Source organism: Myotis brandtii, unplaced genomic scaffold, assembly GCF_000412655.1.
Source record: "Myotis brandtii unplaced genomic scaffold, ASM41265v1 scaffold1172, whole genome shotgun sequence".
Classification (NCBI taxonomy): Eukaryota; Metazoa; Chordata; class Mammalia; order Chiroptera; family Vespertilionidae; genus Myotis; species Myotis brandtii.
The window spans coordinates 191,006-206,831 of NW_005354058.1; the positions used below are offsets into that span (position 1 = coordinate 191,006).

General features: G+C 41.6%; 1 protein-coding gene and 1 long non-coding RNA gene across 3 annotated transcripts in view; one reads left to right on the top strand and one right to left on the bottom strand.

Annotated features, from left to right (window-relative positions):
* Nucleotides 1-15,826, bottom strand: part of CHMP3 (charged multivesicular body protein 3) — a 39,425-nt gene that overhangs the window by 18,836 nt on the left and 4,763 nt on the right. Inside the window, exon 2 of one of the 2 annotated variants that reach the window (XM_014530178.1) lies at nt 4,388-4,448. The exons of the other annotated variant lie outside the window; for it this stretch is intronic. Coding sequence (XP_014385664.1) covers nt 4,388-4,448 — 61 coding nt within the window. The remainder of the gene's footprint in view (nt 1-4,387; nt 4,449-15,826) is intronic. 2 annotated transcript variants of the gene reach the window in all.
* LOC106724116 overlaps nt 391-15,826 on the top strand; it is a 27,417-nt gene continuing 11,981 nt past the window's right edge. Inside the window, exon 1 of the long non-coding RNA XR_001359877.1 lies at nt 391-645. This is a non-coding gene — a long non-coding RNA (uncharacterized LOC106724116). The remainder of the gene's footprint in view (nt 646-15,826) is intronic.

Genomic DNA, 15,826 nt, shown 5'->3' on the forward strand with positions numbered 1-15,826 from the left:
CATGGTACGATTCCTGGTCAGGGCACATGCCTGGGTTGCAGGCTTGGTCCCCAGTTTGTAGGAGGTAGCTGGTCGACGATTCTCCCTCTATCTCTCTCTCCCTCTCCTTTCCTCTCTGAAATCAATAAAAATATATTTAAAATTTTTTTCCTCTCTATACTATAGTTTTAAAAGTTTGCATTGGTATCTTCAATTTCACTGATCTTGTTTTCTATAGTGTCTAATCTGCTTATTAAACCCATTCAGTGACATTTTAATTTTATTTTTATTTCGGATCTTTTATTTTTAGAAGTTCCACTTTGCTCTTTTCTTTTCTTTAACTTTATATATTTTTTTTATTTATTTCAGAGAGAAAGGGAGAAGGAAAGAGAGACCGAAGCATCAATGATGAGAGAGAATCATTGATTGGCTGCCTCCTGAACGCCCCCCACTGGGGATCAAGCTGTCTTAAATTCTTGTCTGCTTTCGATCATTATTGTGTTTTTTTTTAGTCTATTTATATTTCCTGATTTTGATTCCCACTGTCCTGCTTCTTCCCAGTAATTGCTAAGTGTCTAAATTTTTTGTTCTTCTTGTAAAGAGCAGCTTTATTTGGAAGACAGTTAAATTGCCTGCAGATCAGGTTTCAAGACTTGAATTTAAGCTGTTGCTATGGACTTATGGCGGCCTTTAATCTAGGGCTATTTAGCCTTAATATCAAGACATAGCCCTTCTGGGGTCTCTATTAACTGTACCAGATGTTCAAAAAGGTGGTATTACTGTGTGGGATCAGAAGTCTACCATCTCTCAATTCCTCGTTAGTGCTGGGACTTGTTTAGCCTATAACTTCCTAGTAGTTTGTTCTGTCCTCAGTAATTGTTCTTTGCCCAACCACTTGAAATCTCATTCTAAGTATACAGGGCACAGTATTCAGCCAGAGACTCAATGAGACCCCATGTAGATGTGTGGGGCTCTTTATCTGGGCAATGCCCTTCTCTCTGATACACTGGCCCACAAAGTCCAGCCACTGCAGCCTCCCTGATCCCCATTCTGTTTCCCCAACTCAGTGAGACCACCATGCTCTGTTTAGAATCCCCTTCCACGTACTATGTATGATCCAGAAAGTTTCTCCAGGCAGAAAATCAGGGACATACATATTAGGGCTCTCTCCCTTTGTTTCCCTTCTCTCAGTGATCAAAATTCTGCATTGCCAGTTGTCCAATGTTTGCAAACTTGGGTTTCATAGACTTTGTCCAGTTCTTTATTTACAATGAGAGTGCAAGTCTGAATCCCTCACTCCATTGTGGATGGGAATGAAATTCCCCTCTCCAATTCTTTTTTTAAGAAGGTGACATTGGGATATTTTTATGGTATTAATTTTACTCCAATCATGAAAGTGTTAAAAATCATAAAAGTTTTAAATGTCATTATCTCTTTGCAAGTCACCTTAATTTTAAGTGGTACCCAACAACAATTTACTTATAAATATATTTTCCTCAATTTACAGCCATGCTTAGAGCAGTGAAAATGGAATTGCATTCCTTACTTATGTAACAGTTTATTTAATTTGCATTCCATAAAATTATCCTATCTAATAAAGAGGTAATGTGCAAATTGACCATCACTCCAACACACAAGATGGCCAGCAGGGGAGGGTGGTTGTGGGTGATCAGGCCTGCAGGGGAGGGCAGTTGGGAGGGACCAGGCCTGCAGGGGAGAGCAGTTAGGGGTGACCAGGCCTGCAAGGGAGGACAATTGGGAGGGACCCAGGCCTGCAGGGGAGGGCAGTTGGGAGGGACCAGGCCTGCAGGGGAAGGCAGTTGATGTCGACAAGGCTGGCAGGAGAGGGCAGTTAGGGGCAACCAGGCTGGCAGGGGAGGGCAGTTAGAGGTGACCAGGCTGGCAGTGGAGGGCAGTTAGGGGCAACTGGACCGGCAGGGGTGCAGTTAGGTGTCGATCAGGCTGGCAGGGGAGTGGTTAGGGAATGATCAGGCAAGCAGGCAGGCAAGCAGTTGGGAGGCAGTAGTCCTGGATTGTGAGAGGCATGTCCGACTGCCCGTTTAGGCCCGATCCCACCAGGACGGGCAGTCGGACATCCCTTGAGGGTCTCAGATTGGAGAGGGTGCAGGCTGGGCTGAGGGACACCCCCCCATGCACGAATTTTGTGCACCAGGCCTCTAATTTCTTTATAAGTAGAGTTTTCTTTAGTTCTTTATTATTAACTAGTGGCCTGGTGCACGAAATTCATGCATGGGGGAGGGAGGTGTTCCTCAGCCCGGCCTGCACCCTCTCCAATCTGGGACCCCTCAAAGGATGTCCTACTGCCGGTTTACCCTTCAGGGTAGGGGTCCCCACTGGGGTGCCTGGCCAGCCTGGGTGAGAAGCTGATGGCTGTTTGCAGGCTGGCCACACCCCCTTCAGGGTAGGGGTCCCCACTGGGGTGCCTGGCCAGCCTGGGTGAGAAGCTGATGGCTGTTTGCAGGCTGGCCAAGCCCCTAGCATGGACCCTCACCCCATGAGGGTGTGGCCAGCCTGGGTGAGGGGCTGAGGGCCATTTTCAGGCTGGTCACACCCCCTTCAGGGTGGGGGTCTCCACTGGGGTGCCTGGCCAGCCTGGGTGAGAAGCTGATGGCTGTTTGCAGGCTGGCCACACCCCCTTCAGGGTAGGGGTCCCCACTGGGGTGCCTGGCCAGCCTGGGTGAGAAGCTGATGGCTGTTTGCAGGCTGGCCACACCCCCTTCAGGGTAGGGGTCCCCACTGGGGTGCCTGGCCAGCCTGGGTGAGAAGCTGATGGCTGTTTGCAGGCTGGCCACACCCCCTTCAGGGTAGGGGTCCCCACTGGGGTGCCTGGCCAGCCTGGGTGAGAAGCTGATGGCTGTTTGCAGGCTGGCCACACCCCCTTCAGGGTAGGGGTCCCCACTGGGGTGCCTGGCCAGCCTGGGTGAGAAGCTGATGGCTGTTTGCAGGCTGGCCACACCCCCTTCAGGGTAGGGGTCCCCACTGGGGTGCCTGGCCAGCCTGGGTGAGAAGCTGATGGCTGTTTGCAGGCTGGCCACACCCCCTTCAGGGTAGGGGTCCCCACTGGGGTGCCTGGCCAGCCTGGGTGAGAAGCTGATGGCTGTTTGCAGGCTGGCCACACCCCCTTCAGGGTAGGGGTCCCCACTGGGGTGCCTGGCCAGCCTGGGTGAGAAGCTGATGGCTGTTTGCAGGCTGGCCAAGCCCCTAGCATGGACCCTCACCCCATGAGGGTGTGGCCAGCCTGGGTGAGGGGCTGAGGGCCATTTTCAGGCTGGTCACACCCCCTTCAGGGTGGGGGGCCCCGCTGGGGTCCTGGCCAGCCTGGGTGAGGGGCTGATGGCTGTTTGCAAGCTGGCCACGGCCCCGGTCAACCCAGGCTTCCAGACCCTCCTTGAGCGGAGGCCACAGCGGCTGGAAGCAGGTATCTGGGATTTGTTTATCTTCTATAATTGAAACTTTGTAGCCTTGAGCGGAGCCCACAGCCAGCCAGGGCAGGCGGGAAACTTGGGGCAACGCAAGCCCCCTGTTTGCTCCAGCTCTGTGGCCACTGCCATCTTGGTTGGGTTTATTTGCATAGTTGCTCCTGATTGGCTTGTGGGCGTGGCTTGTGTGTAGCGGAGGTACAGTCAATTTCCATGTTTCTCTTATTAGATAAGATGGCTCAAAACAACACATTTATTCTTCTATAATTCTGGTGGTTAGGAGCCTGAAAAATCAATGTGTTGAAAGGACTGTGTTTCTTCTGGAAGCTTCATGGGAGAAGCCACTTCCCTGTCTTTTCTAGCTTCCAGAGGCCAACTGTGTTCTTTGGCGCATGGCCTGTTCCTCCATGTTCAAAATACATCACTCCAATAGCTGGTACTGTGTTCACATCTTTCCTCTCACTTTCCTCAACATACTGCTTCCGTCTTATAAGGACTTGGTGATTAAATTGGGCCCACCCAGATAACCCAGGATTATCTCCCCACTTCAGGAGCCTTAATTTAATCACATCTGCACATTCCCTTTTGCCACGTAAGGTAACATATTCCCAGGCTGTGGGGATTAAAATGTGGACGGACATCTTTGGGAGGACATTATTCTGTCTACCACAGTATGTGAGCACCTGCTTTGTTTCCAACACTGAGCTCTAGAAAATCAGAAATGAATGAACATGACCCCTCTCCCTTGAATAGCTGAATTCCAGGCCAGAGAAAGATTTAGTTCTAACAAAATATGAAGTTTCTTTGAGTTCATTAGGATTAGTTTTTCTTATAATTATTAGAAAGCAAAATAGAATAATTATAAATAATATAAGAATCAACTATGTTTTGAAGCAGCTTATTTTTATGAACTAATGCAAAATACACTAAGGGAGTGAGGGAACAGGAGACATAAAATGATAATTTACCTCTTATTTGCCTGTCAACAACTCTCATTTCCTTTCTTATCTTCAATGACCACTCATTGACCTGGGAAAGATTTTAGAAAAGGAATTATAAGAGAAGCCAACCTCCTAAGTCACCAAATTTTAAAGAATTTGATATTAATTCTATATTTATTCCAGTACTAAATAAATAAAGCCATTTTCAAAAAAGAGTTTTAGGGCAAATCCCATTTTTCATTTATTTAATCACAGTACACAGAAGTCCCAAGCTATTCAATGATTCCTATCTGAAGGTAGGTAGTAAAAAGCATTTTATACAAAATCGCAGAGAGAGTTCAGCACCCTGCGGGTACATAAAGATTTTGCAAGAGTTGCATGGGTATAGACAGGTTTTAAGGGTATCAGATTTTCAACTCCTACAGATAATTCTTTCAAACACTGCTCTGCCTGTGTCACGGAGTTCACCTTCTCCTTTTCCCTTTTAACAATGCCTTTTCATTTCACAAAAGATAGTCCTCTAACCTATGTGTCTTATTACCTTGATATATTTCCCTGAGAGGCAAAATCCCTAAAGCAGTAAATATAAGGGCAACTGGAAATACTGGTATAAGTGTTGAGGCAGTAGTGAAAATGACTGACTCTAGTGATTATCAAATTCTTATGCAAGTATAAAGTGTTTTCCAATTCTTCAGTTTCAAAAAAATTGAAGGAAAATCTGAATTATCAACTGATAAATCACTACAACTAAATTTTACAGTAAATCACACTATGTGTGTGTTTTTTTTGGCATATGACATAGAAATTCAAAGAACTGAGTGACACAGACTTAACAAAATGTCCATCACCATCTACTTATTTATATTAACAATGTTTCTCAGCTCTTATGTCTAACAAAACATAAAATAGGACTTTTTTTCTGCTTGTAGCGCCTCACAATGAGGATATCTCATGTACACCTGCAGCCATGCCATCCGAGGGTCCTCTGCAGTTAGGGCAGGTCTTAGGACACAAGAAAACTGCCAGAGCCCTGGCACATGGCAAATGGGGCACCTGCCTCGTTAGATGAATGGGTGCTCCCTGAACACGATCCAACCACACCCTGCAACACAAGCTACTGGAGCCTGCTCTGCCTCTGGGCAAGGAACAATGAGCTGGCTGTGTCCATGGGAAGGGTGGTGGTCACGTGGCCCAGACTTATGCAATCGGCCAGGCCACCTCCAAAGCCCTGGTGGCCTATTACCAAAAACATGTGGATAGGCTTCCAAGAAGGAGATCAAAGACATTCTCATCCAGTACGACCAGACCATTCTGGTAGCTGCCTGCCTCCACAGCAAACCCCAAGAGTTCAAGGACCCTGGTGCCCATGATCACTACCAGAAATTCTATCAAAAAGCCCAGCATGAAGATCAGGATTCACCTTTCTAATAAAAATGGTTGTGAGAGTTAAGGTTAAAAATAATAACAATAATAATGAAATAAAACAGGAATAAAATTGATGTTGAACTCGTCAGCCTTCATTCATGGATACATGAACTACATGGCACTAAAAAAATCCATACTATTAAGAGAAGATGTATTTCCAATAAATTTGACTCTTAATGATTTAATTAAAATCATTATTTAACAAAATCTGTAAAACATTTATTACACAACAACGATAGTAACTCAACCCGTAAGAAATATTAAAGCACTTAAAGCTGTTTGGTTATACAATATAAAAAACTTTAACATTAGGTTTATATATACGTTTTCAAGTGAAATTCACATATCACAATTAGCTATTTTAAAGAGTACAATTCAGTGGTATTTTGTGCCTTCACAATGTTGTGCAATTACCGACTCTCACCAGTCTCAAAACTTTTTCAACATGTCTAAAGAAAACATTTCTACATTTTTCTTCTATATTTTTTAAAGCCCTTTAAATAATCTCTTCCTATGTCCCCTCTCCCCCATTCCTTTGCAACCACTAACTGGTTTTTTATCTCTTTCGATCTGCTTATTTTGAGTATTTTATTTAAAGGAATCATACCATTTGTGGCCTTTTATGCCTGGCTTCTTTTTTTTTTTTTTTCCAAACATATTCTATTGATTTTTCACAGAGAGAAAGGGAGAGGAATAGAGAGCTAGAAACATCGATGAGAGAGAAACATTGATCAGCTGCCTCCTGCACACCCACCACTGGGGATGTGCCCGCAACCAAGGCACATGCCCTTGACCGGAATCGAACCTGGGACCCCTCAGTCCACAGGCCGACGCTCCATCCACCGAGCCAAACCGGCCACGTATGCCTGGCTTCTTGCATTCAATATATTGTTTTTGAGGCTCATCCATGTTATATATAACATGTACCAATACTTCAGTTCTCTTCTATGGCTGACGTACGTATATACCACAACCTGTTTATCCATTCATCTGTTGATAGACATTTGGGTTGCTTCCATCTTTTGGTTACTGTAAATAATGCCACTATGAACTTTTTTTACAAGTATTTGAGTGCCTATTTTCAATTTTGGGGGGTATATACCTATGGGTGAAATTGCTGGGTCATATGATAATTCTATGTTTATCTTTTTTAGGAACGCCAACGCTGTTTTTTAAAGGGTCTTCATCATTTTACAGTCCCACCAGCAATTTGCAAGGGCTCTTATTTCTCCATATCCTTGCTGACACTTACCTTCCAATATTTTTTACTACAGTCAAACTGCTGGACCTGTTAAGCAGTACCTCAATGTGGTTTGAGTTTCATTTCCTCAATGACCAAGGAAGTTGAGTATCTCTTCGTGTGCTTGTTGACCAGTTGTGTACTAGTATCTCCTTTGGAGAAAAGTCTATTCATGTCTTCTATATTTTTTTAAAGTTCAGTTGTCTGTTATTAGGTTCTTTATATATTAGAATTTTATCAGATATATAATTTGCAAATATTCTCTCCCATTCTGTAAGTTATCTTTTCACTTTCTTGATAATGCTCTTTTATGCACAAAAGCTTTTAATTATGATGAATTCCAATTTGTCTGTTTTTTTTTTCTTTTGTGGTTTGTGCTTTTGGTGTCATAGCTAAGAATCCATTGTCAGATAGGAGGAAGTCATGAAGATCTACCCCTATATTTTCTTCTAAGAGCTTTATGGTTTTATGGCAAAGACTTTAATTTAGGTTTTTGATCCATTTTAAGTTTTTATATTTGGAGTGAGGTAGGGATCCAGCTTCATTCCTTTGCACATGGATATCTACTTGTCTCAGCACCATTTACTATTCTACCCCCATTGGATGGTCTCGCACTCTTGTAGAAAATCAAATGGCCGTAGGTGTATGGGTTCACTTCTGAAATCTCAATTCTAGTCTATGGGTCTATATGATGGAGCTGTCCAAATTTGTTTTTCATTTTCATTTTCATTACTGTTGTGGTTATTCGGAGTCTGTTGTATTCCATATAAATTTAAAGATTAAACTTTTCTATTTCTGCAAGAAACAGACTTGGAATTTTGATAGACATGACACTGAATCTAAAGATCACTTTGGGTGGTACTTCTATCTTAGCAATATTGAGTCTTACAACCCATAAATTTGAATTTTCTTCCAGTTTTCAGTGTACAAATGCTTTGCTTTCTAGGTTAAATGTATTCCTTATTTTCTTTTAAAAATGTTTATTGCTAGTGTTAAAAAAAACAAAAACCTGATATTGTGAAACCTGCAACTTCTCTTAATTCACTTATCACTAGAATTTTTGAAGTTTTCTATATATGGAATCATGTCATCTGCAAATACATAGTTTTACTTCTTCCTTTTCAAAATGAATGCCTTTTATTTTTCTTGCCCAATTGCTCTGGCTAGGACTTCTAGTACAATGTTGAATAGTAGTGGCAAAAACAGGTATCTCTGTCTTGTTCCTAATTTTAGAGAAAAGCTTTCAGTCTTTTACAATTTAGTAAAATGTTAGCTATAGTTTTTCATAAATGTTTTTTATTATGTTAAAAAGGTCCCCTTTTTTCCTAGTTTTTTGAGTGCTTTTATCATTAAAGAAATGTATATATCGTTATTACAAGAATAATAGAATTACTACCTTATTTCAAGCATAGAAGTATTACATTAGAAGAAATCTATGTGGTGAAAGTAGAATGGAAATAAATGGAAAGTCTCCTTTCAAGGAGAAAAAGAATAACATAAAATGTCTAACTATAAATAAAAACTTGTGCATGTATAGGGTGTCCCAAAATTCACGCAAGAAGTAATTTTGATAGAAAACACAGGTTTATAATTAAAAATTGTAAATTTTTTATTGATTCATAAAGTATGCAGTATAGGGTTATGTATGGAATAGCACATCAGGTAAATGGCCTCCACGGCTTTGCTGGCACATACTCAAAGCCGTGATCTTCGTTGTCCCTGCTCCTGGGCCATAATTGGTACTTGGTAATGCTTATCAAATTGAAGGGATTGAAATCAAAGGGCAACAGATATTAGAATATGATTCAATAAACCAAGTAAAATTAGGCTTTTATTTTTTGTTGTTGTTTTTAATGCTCACACAAAATTCAAATCTTGCGTGAATTTTGGGACACACTATATATTTTAAATAAGTATTGATGGGAATCAAATTGCCATGATACTTTTAACAGATTGATGCAACAATTTTATGTAAACAGCATATTTATAGCATGTCAAAAATGACATGCTATGTAACTCTATTTAATCTTATAATAAAAAATATAAAATACTGATTTACAACTGTATGAGACAGCACACGAGTACTCAAAATTCAGGTGATATATGAAGACATTTAAAGACAATGTTATGATCTAAGGAGAACTTTCAGAAATGGCAGGAAAGGAAATCCAAGGTTCATACATTCATTCAAATGTTTACTGAGCAACTGCTATGTAACAGGCACTGTTTAATGTGTTAGTGATATAGTAGAAGACAAAAGAAAGAGTCCACCTTAAGAACTTACATTCTGATGAGAAGAAAATAAAGACAATAAGCAAATAAACATGTAAATGTATGTACTATGTCAGAAAATGAGGGTTAGGGAGAAAATAAAGCAAGAAAAATAAGAGGAGGGCAGTTGGGGGAGGATTGCTATTTTATATAGGGTGATGAAAGATCAACTGCTAAGGTGACTTTTGAGCAGAAACCTGAAGAAGTCTACAAGGGAGCAATATGGCTATCCACTATGTAGGTGGGGGAGGCGCTGTGTCATTTTATGTTGAGTGAAAACAAAAGCCACTAAGGGACTAAATAAAAGTGTAATGAAGTTACAGACTAAGGGATGGAGCACAAAAAATGGATTTGGTTAAATAATTTTTGACTGAACTAGTAACTTTGATGGGTAAAGCTACTTAAATTCCAGTAATCCTCACATATAAGGCAGTGAATTATAAGGCACTGAGTTACTAGTACTCCTAATCTTGTTTCTTATACAGCTAAATATAAGTGTAGTTTAGATTTTTTTTTCATGGAAAAAATACTGATTGGCTCCATTGCTTCTACTTTCAATTGCTAAGGATAGCGAATCTACTGGAAGCAATGCACCAAACTGTAGCAGCTACTAGAATTATAGGAACAATGTCTAGAGTAAGTTTCACAATTCAAATTTAAATCTTAAAATGAGACAGAATGAACCAGTGTCCTTAAGCATGTTTTCAGTAGCAGAATCTTTCAAATATGTCTAACATGGTACTCTATAGATATAAGAAGTACTATGTTAATACCACATTTAATCATGTAGATTTGTATTAAAACTTTTACTAATATTAATAAATGAGAATAATCTGTCCTCACGAAAGATAAAACTTTAAATTAGTTGTTATAATGTTATATCAACCTTAGCATCCAATGTATTTCCATATTTGGTTTTACATGTTTACCAGTATTGAGAAAAGTCTAATTCAAAGAAATAAGAAACTACCTTATTGCATCTGTTTATGATTATAGCTACTTAACAGTTTGCCTTTTTTTGTTGTTGTTGTTAACCCTCACCCAAGGATATTTTTTCCATTAATTTTTTAGACAGTGGGAGGGAAGCGGGGAGGGAGAGGGAGAGAGAGAAACATCTATGAGAGAGAGAGACACATCGATTGGTTGCCTCCCACATGCACCCTAACCAGGGCTGGGGATCAAACCTGCAACCCAGGTACATGCCCTTCACCGGGAATCAAACCCGCAACCCCTTTGGTCTGAGGGCTGGCACTCTAACCACTGAGAAAACTGGCCAGGACAACAGTTTGCCTTTTAATTTGAGGTTATGAGATTAAATGAATCCAGAAGCTTAAAACAAAATTCATAAAGAAATGCTTGTCTTAAAATTAATCATTATACTATTTAACTGCTCATACTTCTTAAGAGGTGAGTATTCAGTCTAATAGATGACAAAGGTGAAATTACTTTTATAAAAATGCAATAGCAAGACAAGCAATTACCAAAATATACAGGGTGTCCCAAAAAATGTATACACTTTAATAGCTAATAACCGTCAATGAAAATACAGTGGGGCCTTGACTTACAAGTTTAATTCGTTCCGTGACAGAGCTCGTAACTCAAATTACTCATATGTCAAATCAATTTTCCCCATTACAATGACACATGATGCTGGGCTGATGTTGTGGTGTTCACTGTGACGTTCGCTGCGCTAACTAGCGGTGGAGTATCTGAAGCTGGCTCGTAACCCGAATTTTAGCTCGCAACTCAAAGCAAAAAATCGGCCGAGAGATGGCTCGTATCTCGAAAAACTCGTTAGTCGGGACACGTAAGTCAAGGTCCCACTGTAAAATGTATTTTAATAAACACTGCCTTTATAATTATATTCAAAGTGTGTATGTCAACAGGAGACTATTAAACATATTAGAGAATTTCCATAAATGAAATATGTTCTAAAGAGAAAAAGGCAATCAATAAGGACTACCAATGGAATTAATTCTCAAAATATAAGTGAAAATAGCAAAGTAATGAACATGTAATGAATGACATTACTTATGTTAAAAGGAGAAAATGAGAAAAGAAGAAAGGAAGAGGAGAAAGAAAGAGGGAAGGAGCAGGGAAGGAGAGGAAGAGCAGGAGGTAGGAGAGATATAAAGATATTAATATGTTCATGTATTACAGAATATCAATGGAAGCATACATAAGAAATTAGGCTGCTTTCAAGAATGGAAATTAAATAATTTGTAAACAGGAGTGAAAGGGAGATTTACTTTTTAATCTTCACCCGAGAATATGTTTTTAATGATTTTAGTGAGAGGGAGGAGACACACATACACACATTGATGTAAGAGAGGAATATCTATCAGTTGCCTCCCGTATATGCCCCAATGGGATTTCAAAGCTGCGACCTTTTGGTGTACGAAACAATGCTCCAACCAACTGAGCCACACTGGCCAGGACAAGATTCATTTTTAAAAATATATATATTTTTATTGATTTCAGAGAGGAAGAGAGAGGGAGAGTCAGAAACATCAATGATGAGAGAAAACCATTGATCGGTAGCCCACAATCTGGGCATGTGCCCTGACCAGGAATCGTACCATGCCCTCCTGGTTCATAGATTGACGCTCAACCTCCGAGCCACACCAGCTGGGCAAGATTTACTTTTTACTCTATATTAAATCTGCTTTTTGAATTGTATATTATGTACAAATATTTAAATAAATTTTTAAAAGGATTATGAAAAATCCAGGTTCATAAGCTGCTTTAAATCATCCTTGTTGGGAAGAAATATTTTCATTAAACTCTATCTTGAAATATTTGGAACATTCATATTCTCTCCTCTGTTAGACAATCACCCCAAACTTCAAAACAGTTTAATGGTGAACCCAAATTGTTTCAGTTTTATAACTGAACACTTGTATATTTCTGGTGGGACTATAAAATGGTGAAGCTACTATAAAAAACAGTTCTGGAGTTCCTCAAAAAGGTACAAAAACCAACAACAAACTACCAGGAGAGTCTGGCCGGTGTGGCTCAGTGGTTGAGTGTTGACCCATGAACCAAGAGGTCACGGTTCAATTCCGAGTCAGGGCACATGCCCGGATTGTGGGCTCAATCCCCAGTAGGGAGCATGCAGGAGGCAGGCGACCAATGATTCTTTCTCATCATTGATGTTTTTATCTCTCTTTCCTTCTCCCTTCCTTTCTCTGAAATCAATAAAAACAACAACAAAATTGCCAGAAGAGCCAGGAAAAGGCATTGTTGCTGCTACCTTTTCATCTGCAGTGCCCAATCCCTTCCAGTATTGGTGATGCCAAGGCCATTGTAGGCAGGGCTGAGCCCCCTCTGAGCTGATCTTCTGATCTCTCTGCCAGCCCCACCTGAAGAAAAGAGCGGTGGATTGGCCCCAAGAAAAAGCACAATGTATCTACTTGCCCTTTTCCCTGACCAACGATGTCTTATACCCCGAATTTTTCAAGTTTGGCAAAGTTATAAAGGTTATTATAATGAAGCAAAGACACCAGGAAGAGTAAAGGGTTGCCTTTATTTTGTTTAGAAAAAGATTCTGCACAAAATTGTACCAGGGCAATAATCAACAAACAGTTATTTGGAGGAGTGATAAAAGCAAGATTTGCTATTGACAATGGAAGAGCAGCTGAGTTGATCCAAAGACAAAATTATTTTTTATAAATCGCAGTGTTATGAATGTGAGGAAAGTAGACACTTAAATTATGTCTGTCCTAAAAATATGCTTGGAGAACATGTACCTCCAAAGAATAAAGAAAAAAAAAGAAAGAAAAAATTCCTGAACTAGAAGAAGAAATTGATTCATCAGATGATTCAAGATGCCCAAGGATAAAGAAAAGCACATATTTCAGGAATGAGAAAGAACTTAGTGATTAAAATTATATTTATTGTGTAAATATCAATACAAGAAACTTTTAAAATTTTGGAGTACGAAGTTTAGTTGGGACTAAAGATTACTTTTAGAATCTGAGTGTAAAAACACCTAGTACCAAATAATTTTTTACTATAAAATAGCTCATAGGAAAGTGAAAAGAATATTTAAAGTATCACATTTCTATCTTGTTTTAACAGAGTAATAAAAATCAAGATTTGCTAATAACCATTAATATTAAAGTTGATTTAAATAAAAGCAAAAAAACAATACTATCATAGTAATGCTATTTCCATACCAAGAAAAAGATATTAAAAAGATTTGACAGTTCATTATAAAAGTTTATTTACATCTTGAAATGTGGGGTTCGGGGTACAGACTTTTCCTCAGTGGGTCCTTGCCCTATGAAATTTGAAGATTAAACTCGCAGACTAAAGGCTTCTTTAATAAAAATGTGGAAGTTTATTGAAAGCATATACAACTCCATCTGGGCAGGGGTGTCTCCAAAGGCGATCGATCCCCTAGGGAGGGGCCCCCAAATGGGAGAGATAGAAACATCTCCGATGAGGGAGAATCACTGATTGGCTGCCTCCTGCAAACACCCAATGGGGATAGAGCCTACAACCTGGGCATGTGCCCTGACTGGAATTGGGAATCGAACCGTGACCTCCTGGTTCATAGGTCTGATCAAACAACTGAATCAATACCCTCTCCCAAGGGAACAGACCTTTAGGCTACTTCACAATAGACATTTCTCTTTTGCTTAGACCACATTCCACTTGCTAAAACCACATGCCATTTGCTAAGACCACATTCCACTTGCTATACCATTATCTCTCCCCTCCAGACCTTCCCCGGATCCGGACCTGCAGAGCTCTCCGCCCAGAAAAAGCCCGCCTAAAGTCCTTTAAAAACCTCTGACTCCCCATCCCTGGGTGCTGGCACCATTTGGGGGCTCAGCCCATCTGGTATCAAGAGGACCTAATAAACTTATAACCCTTACCACTTTGGCCTCATGCGTTCCTCCTTCAGTGACCCTAATAGTATCCAGAATATATAAAGACTTCCTATCAATCAACATCTCTTTTTTTCTTTAAAGTTGAATTCTGAACATTGTATATGAAAATTGGCTGGCTAATCTGTCTCTGGATGCCGTCATTCTTCTTCCAGACAAGACTTACATTTGCTTCTGGTAAACATCTAACCTAAGAGCACTGGCAACAGGTTCTTAATTAAGCTTAATGAATCCAATCAGGGGTAGAGATAATTTGAAACTGGACTTCAGTCTGTGAAGGTCGGTTTATTTCCTGCTCACTGTTACTGCTAAGGTGTATCACAGTCTCAACCAAAACCCTGAGATTTACCTGAGTCCCTTATCCTTGGTGAACTCTAATTTTTGAACCTTCTAACCACAGGGTTTGTCAAAAGCTCTACTCAAATTCTCAGTTTCTCAACCACTGCATTAGGAATTAGAGGATCTCTTTAGGGCAAGCATGTCAAACTCGTGGCCCACGGCCACATGCAGCCCACGACGAATATTTTATGTAACGAAATGTAAGAAACGTTTTAATAAAAATTTCATAACTTAGTTTTTACAATATCCTGTTATACATAATCTATATATATTAAAGTCTAAGCGACTGGCTGACAGGTACATTGACCACCAGGGAGCAGACACTCAACACAGGAGCTGTGAACTGCAGTGACTTGGCAGTGGACCTGAACCAGAGAGGAGAGAGCCCGATTCCTCATGGGGGCCGCACGATTCCACCTTCGGGTGTGGGTTATGTTGTTGCTGGGGCACTGTCGGCCCGAATCTGGTTTACTGCACACTTGTCCCTCAGCCTAGCCTGCACCCTCTCCAATCTGGGACCCCTCGGGGGATGTCCAACTTCAGTCAGAAAGACATCCCTCTCGCAATCTGGGACCGCTGGCTCCTAACTGCTTGCCTGCCTGCCAGCCTGTTGCCCCTAACTGCTCCCCTGCCGGCCCGGTTGCCCCTAACCACCTCCGCCTGCTGGCCTGATCGCCCCTAACTGTTCCCCTGACGGCCTGTTTACCCCCTAACTGCTCTCCCCTGCTGGCCTATTTGCCCCTAACCACCTCTGCCTCGGCACCCACCACTGTGGCTTTGTCCAGAAGGACGTCCTGTCTAATTAGCATATTACCCTTTTATTAGTATAGACTAGAGGCCCGGTGCACAAAAATTTGTGCACTCGGGGAGGGGAGGGGGTCCCCCAGCCCGGCCTGTGCCCTCTCGCAGTCTGGGACCCCTTGGGAGATAACGACCTGCTGGCTTAGGCCTGCTCCCGGGTGGCAGAGGGCAGGCCCAATCCCTAGGTGCAGCCCCACCTGGTCATCAGAGCAGGGCTGGTTGGGGAGTTGGGGCGCCGCCCCATCATGCACAGAGCAGGGCGGATCGGGAGGTTGCGATGTCACCACCCGTCACGCTCAGGGTAGGGCCGATTGGGGGGTTGGGGCACCGCCCCCTGTCACACTCAAGGCAGGGTCGATGGGGAGGTTGCGGCGCCACCCCCTGTCACCCACAGAGCAGGGCCGATCAGGGGGTTGGGGCACCACCACTGTCACACTCGGGGCAGGGCCGATGGAGAGGTTATGGCTCTACCCTGTCACACACAGAGCAAGGCCC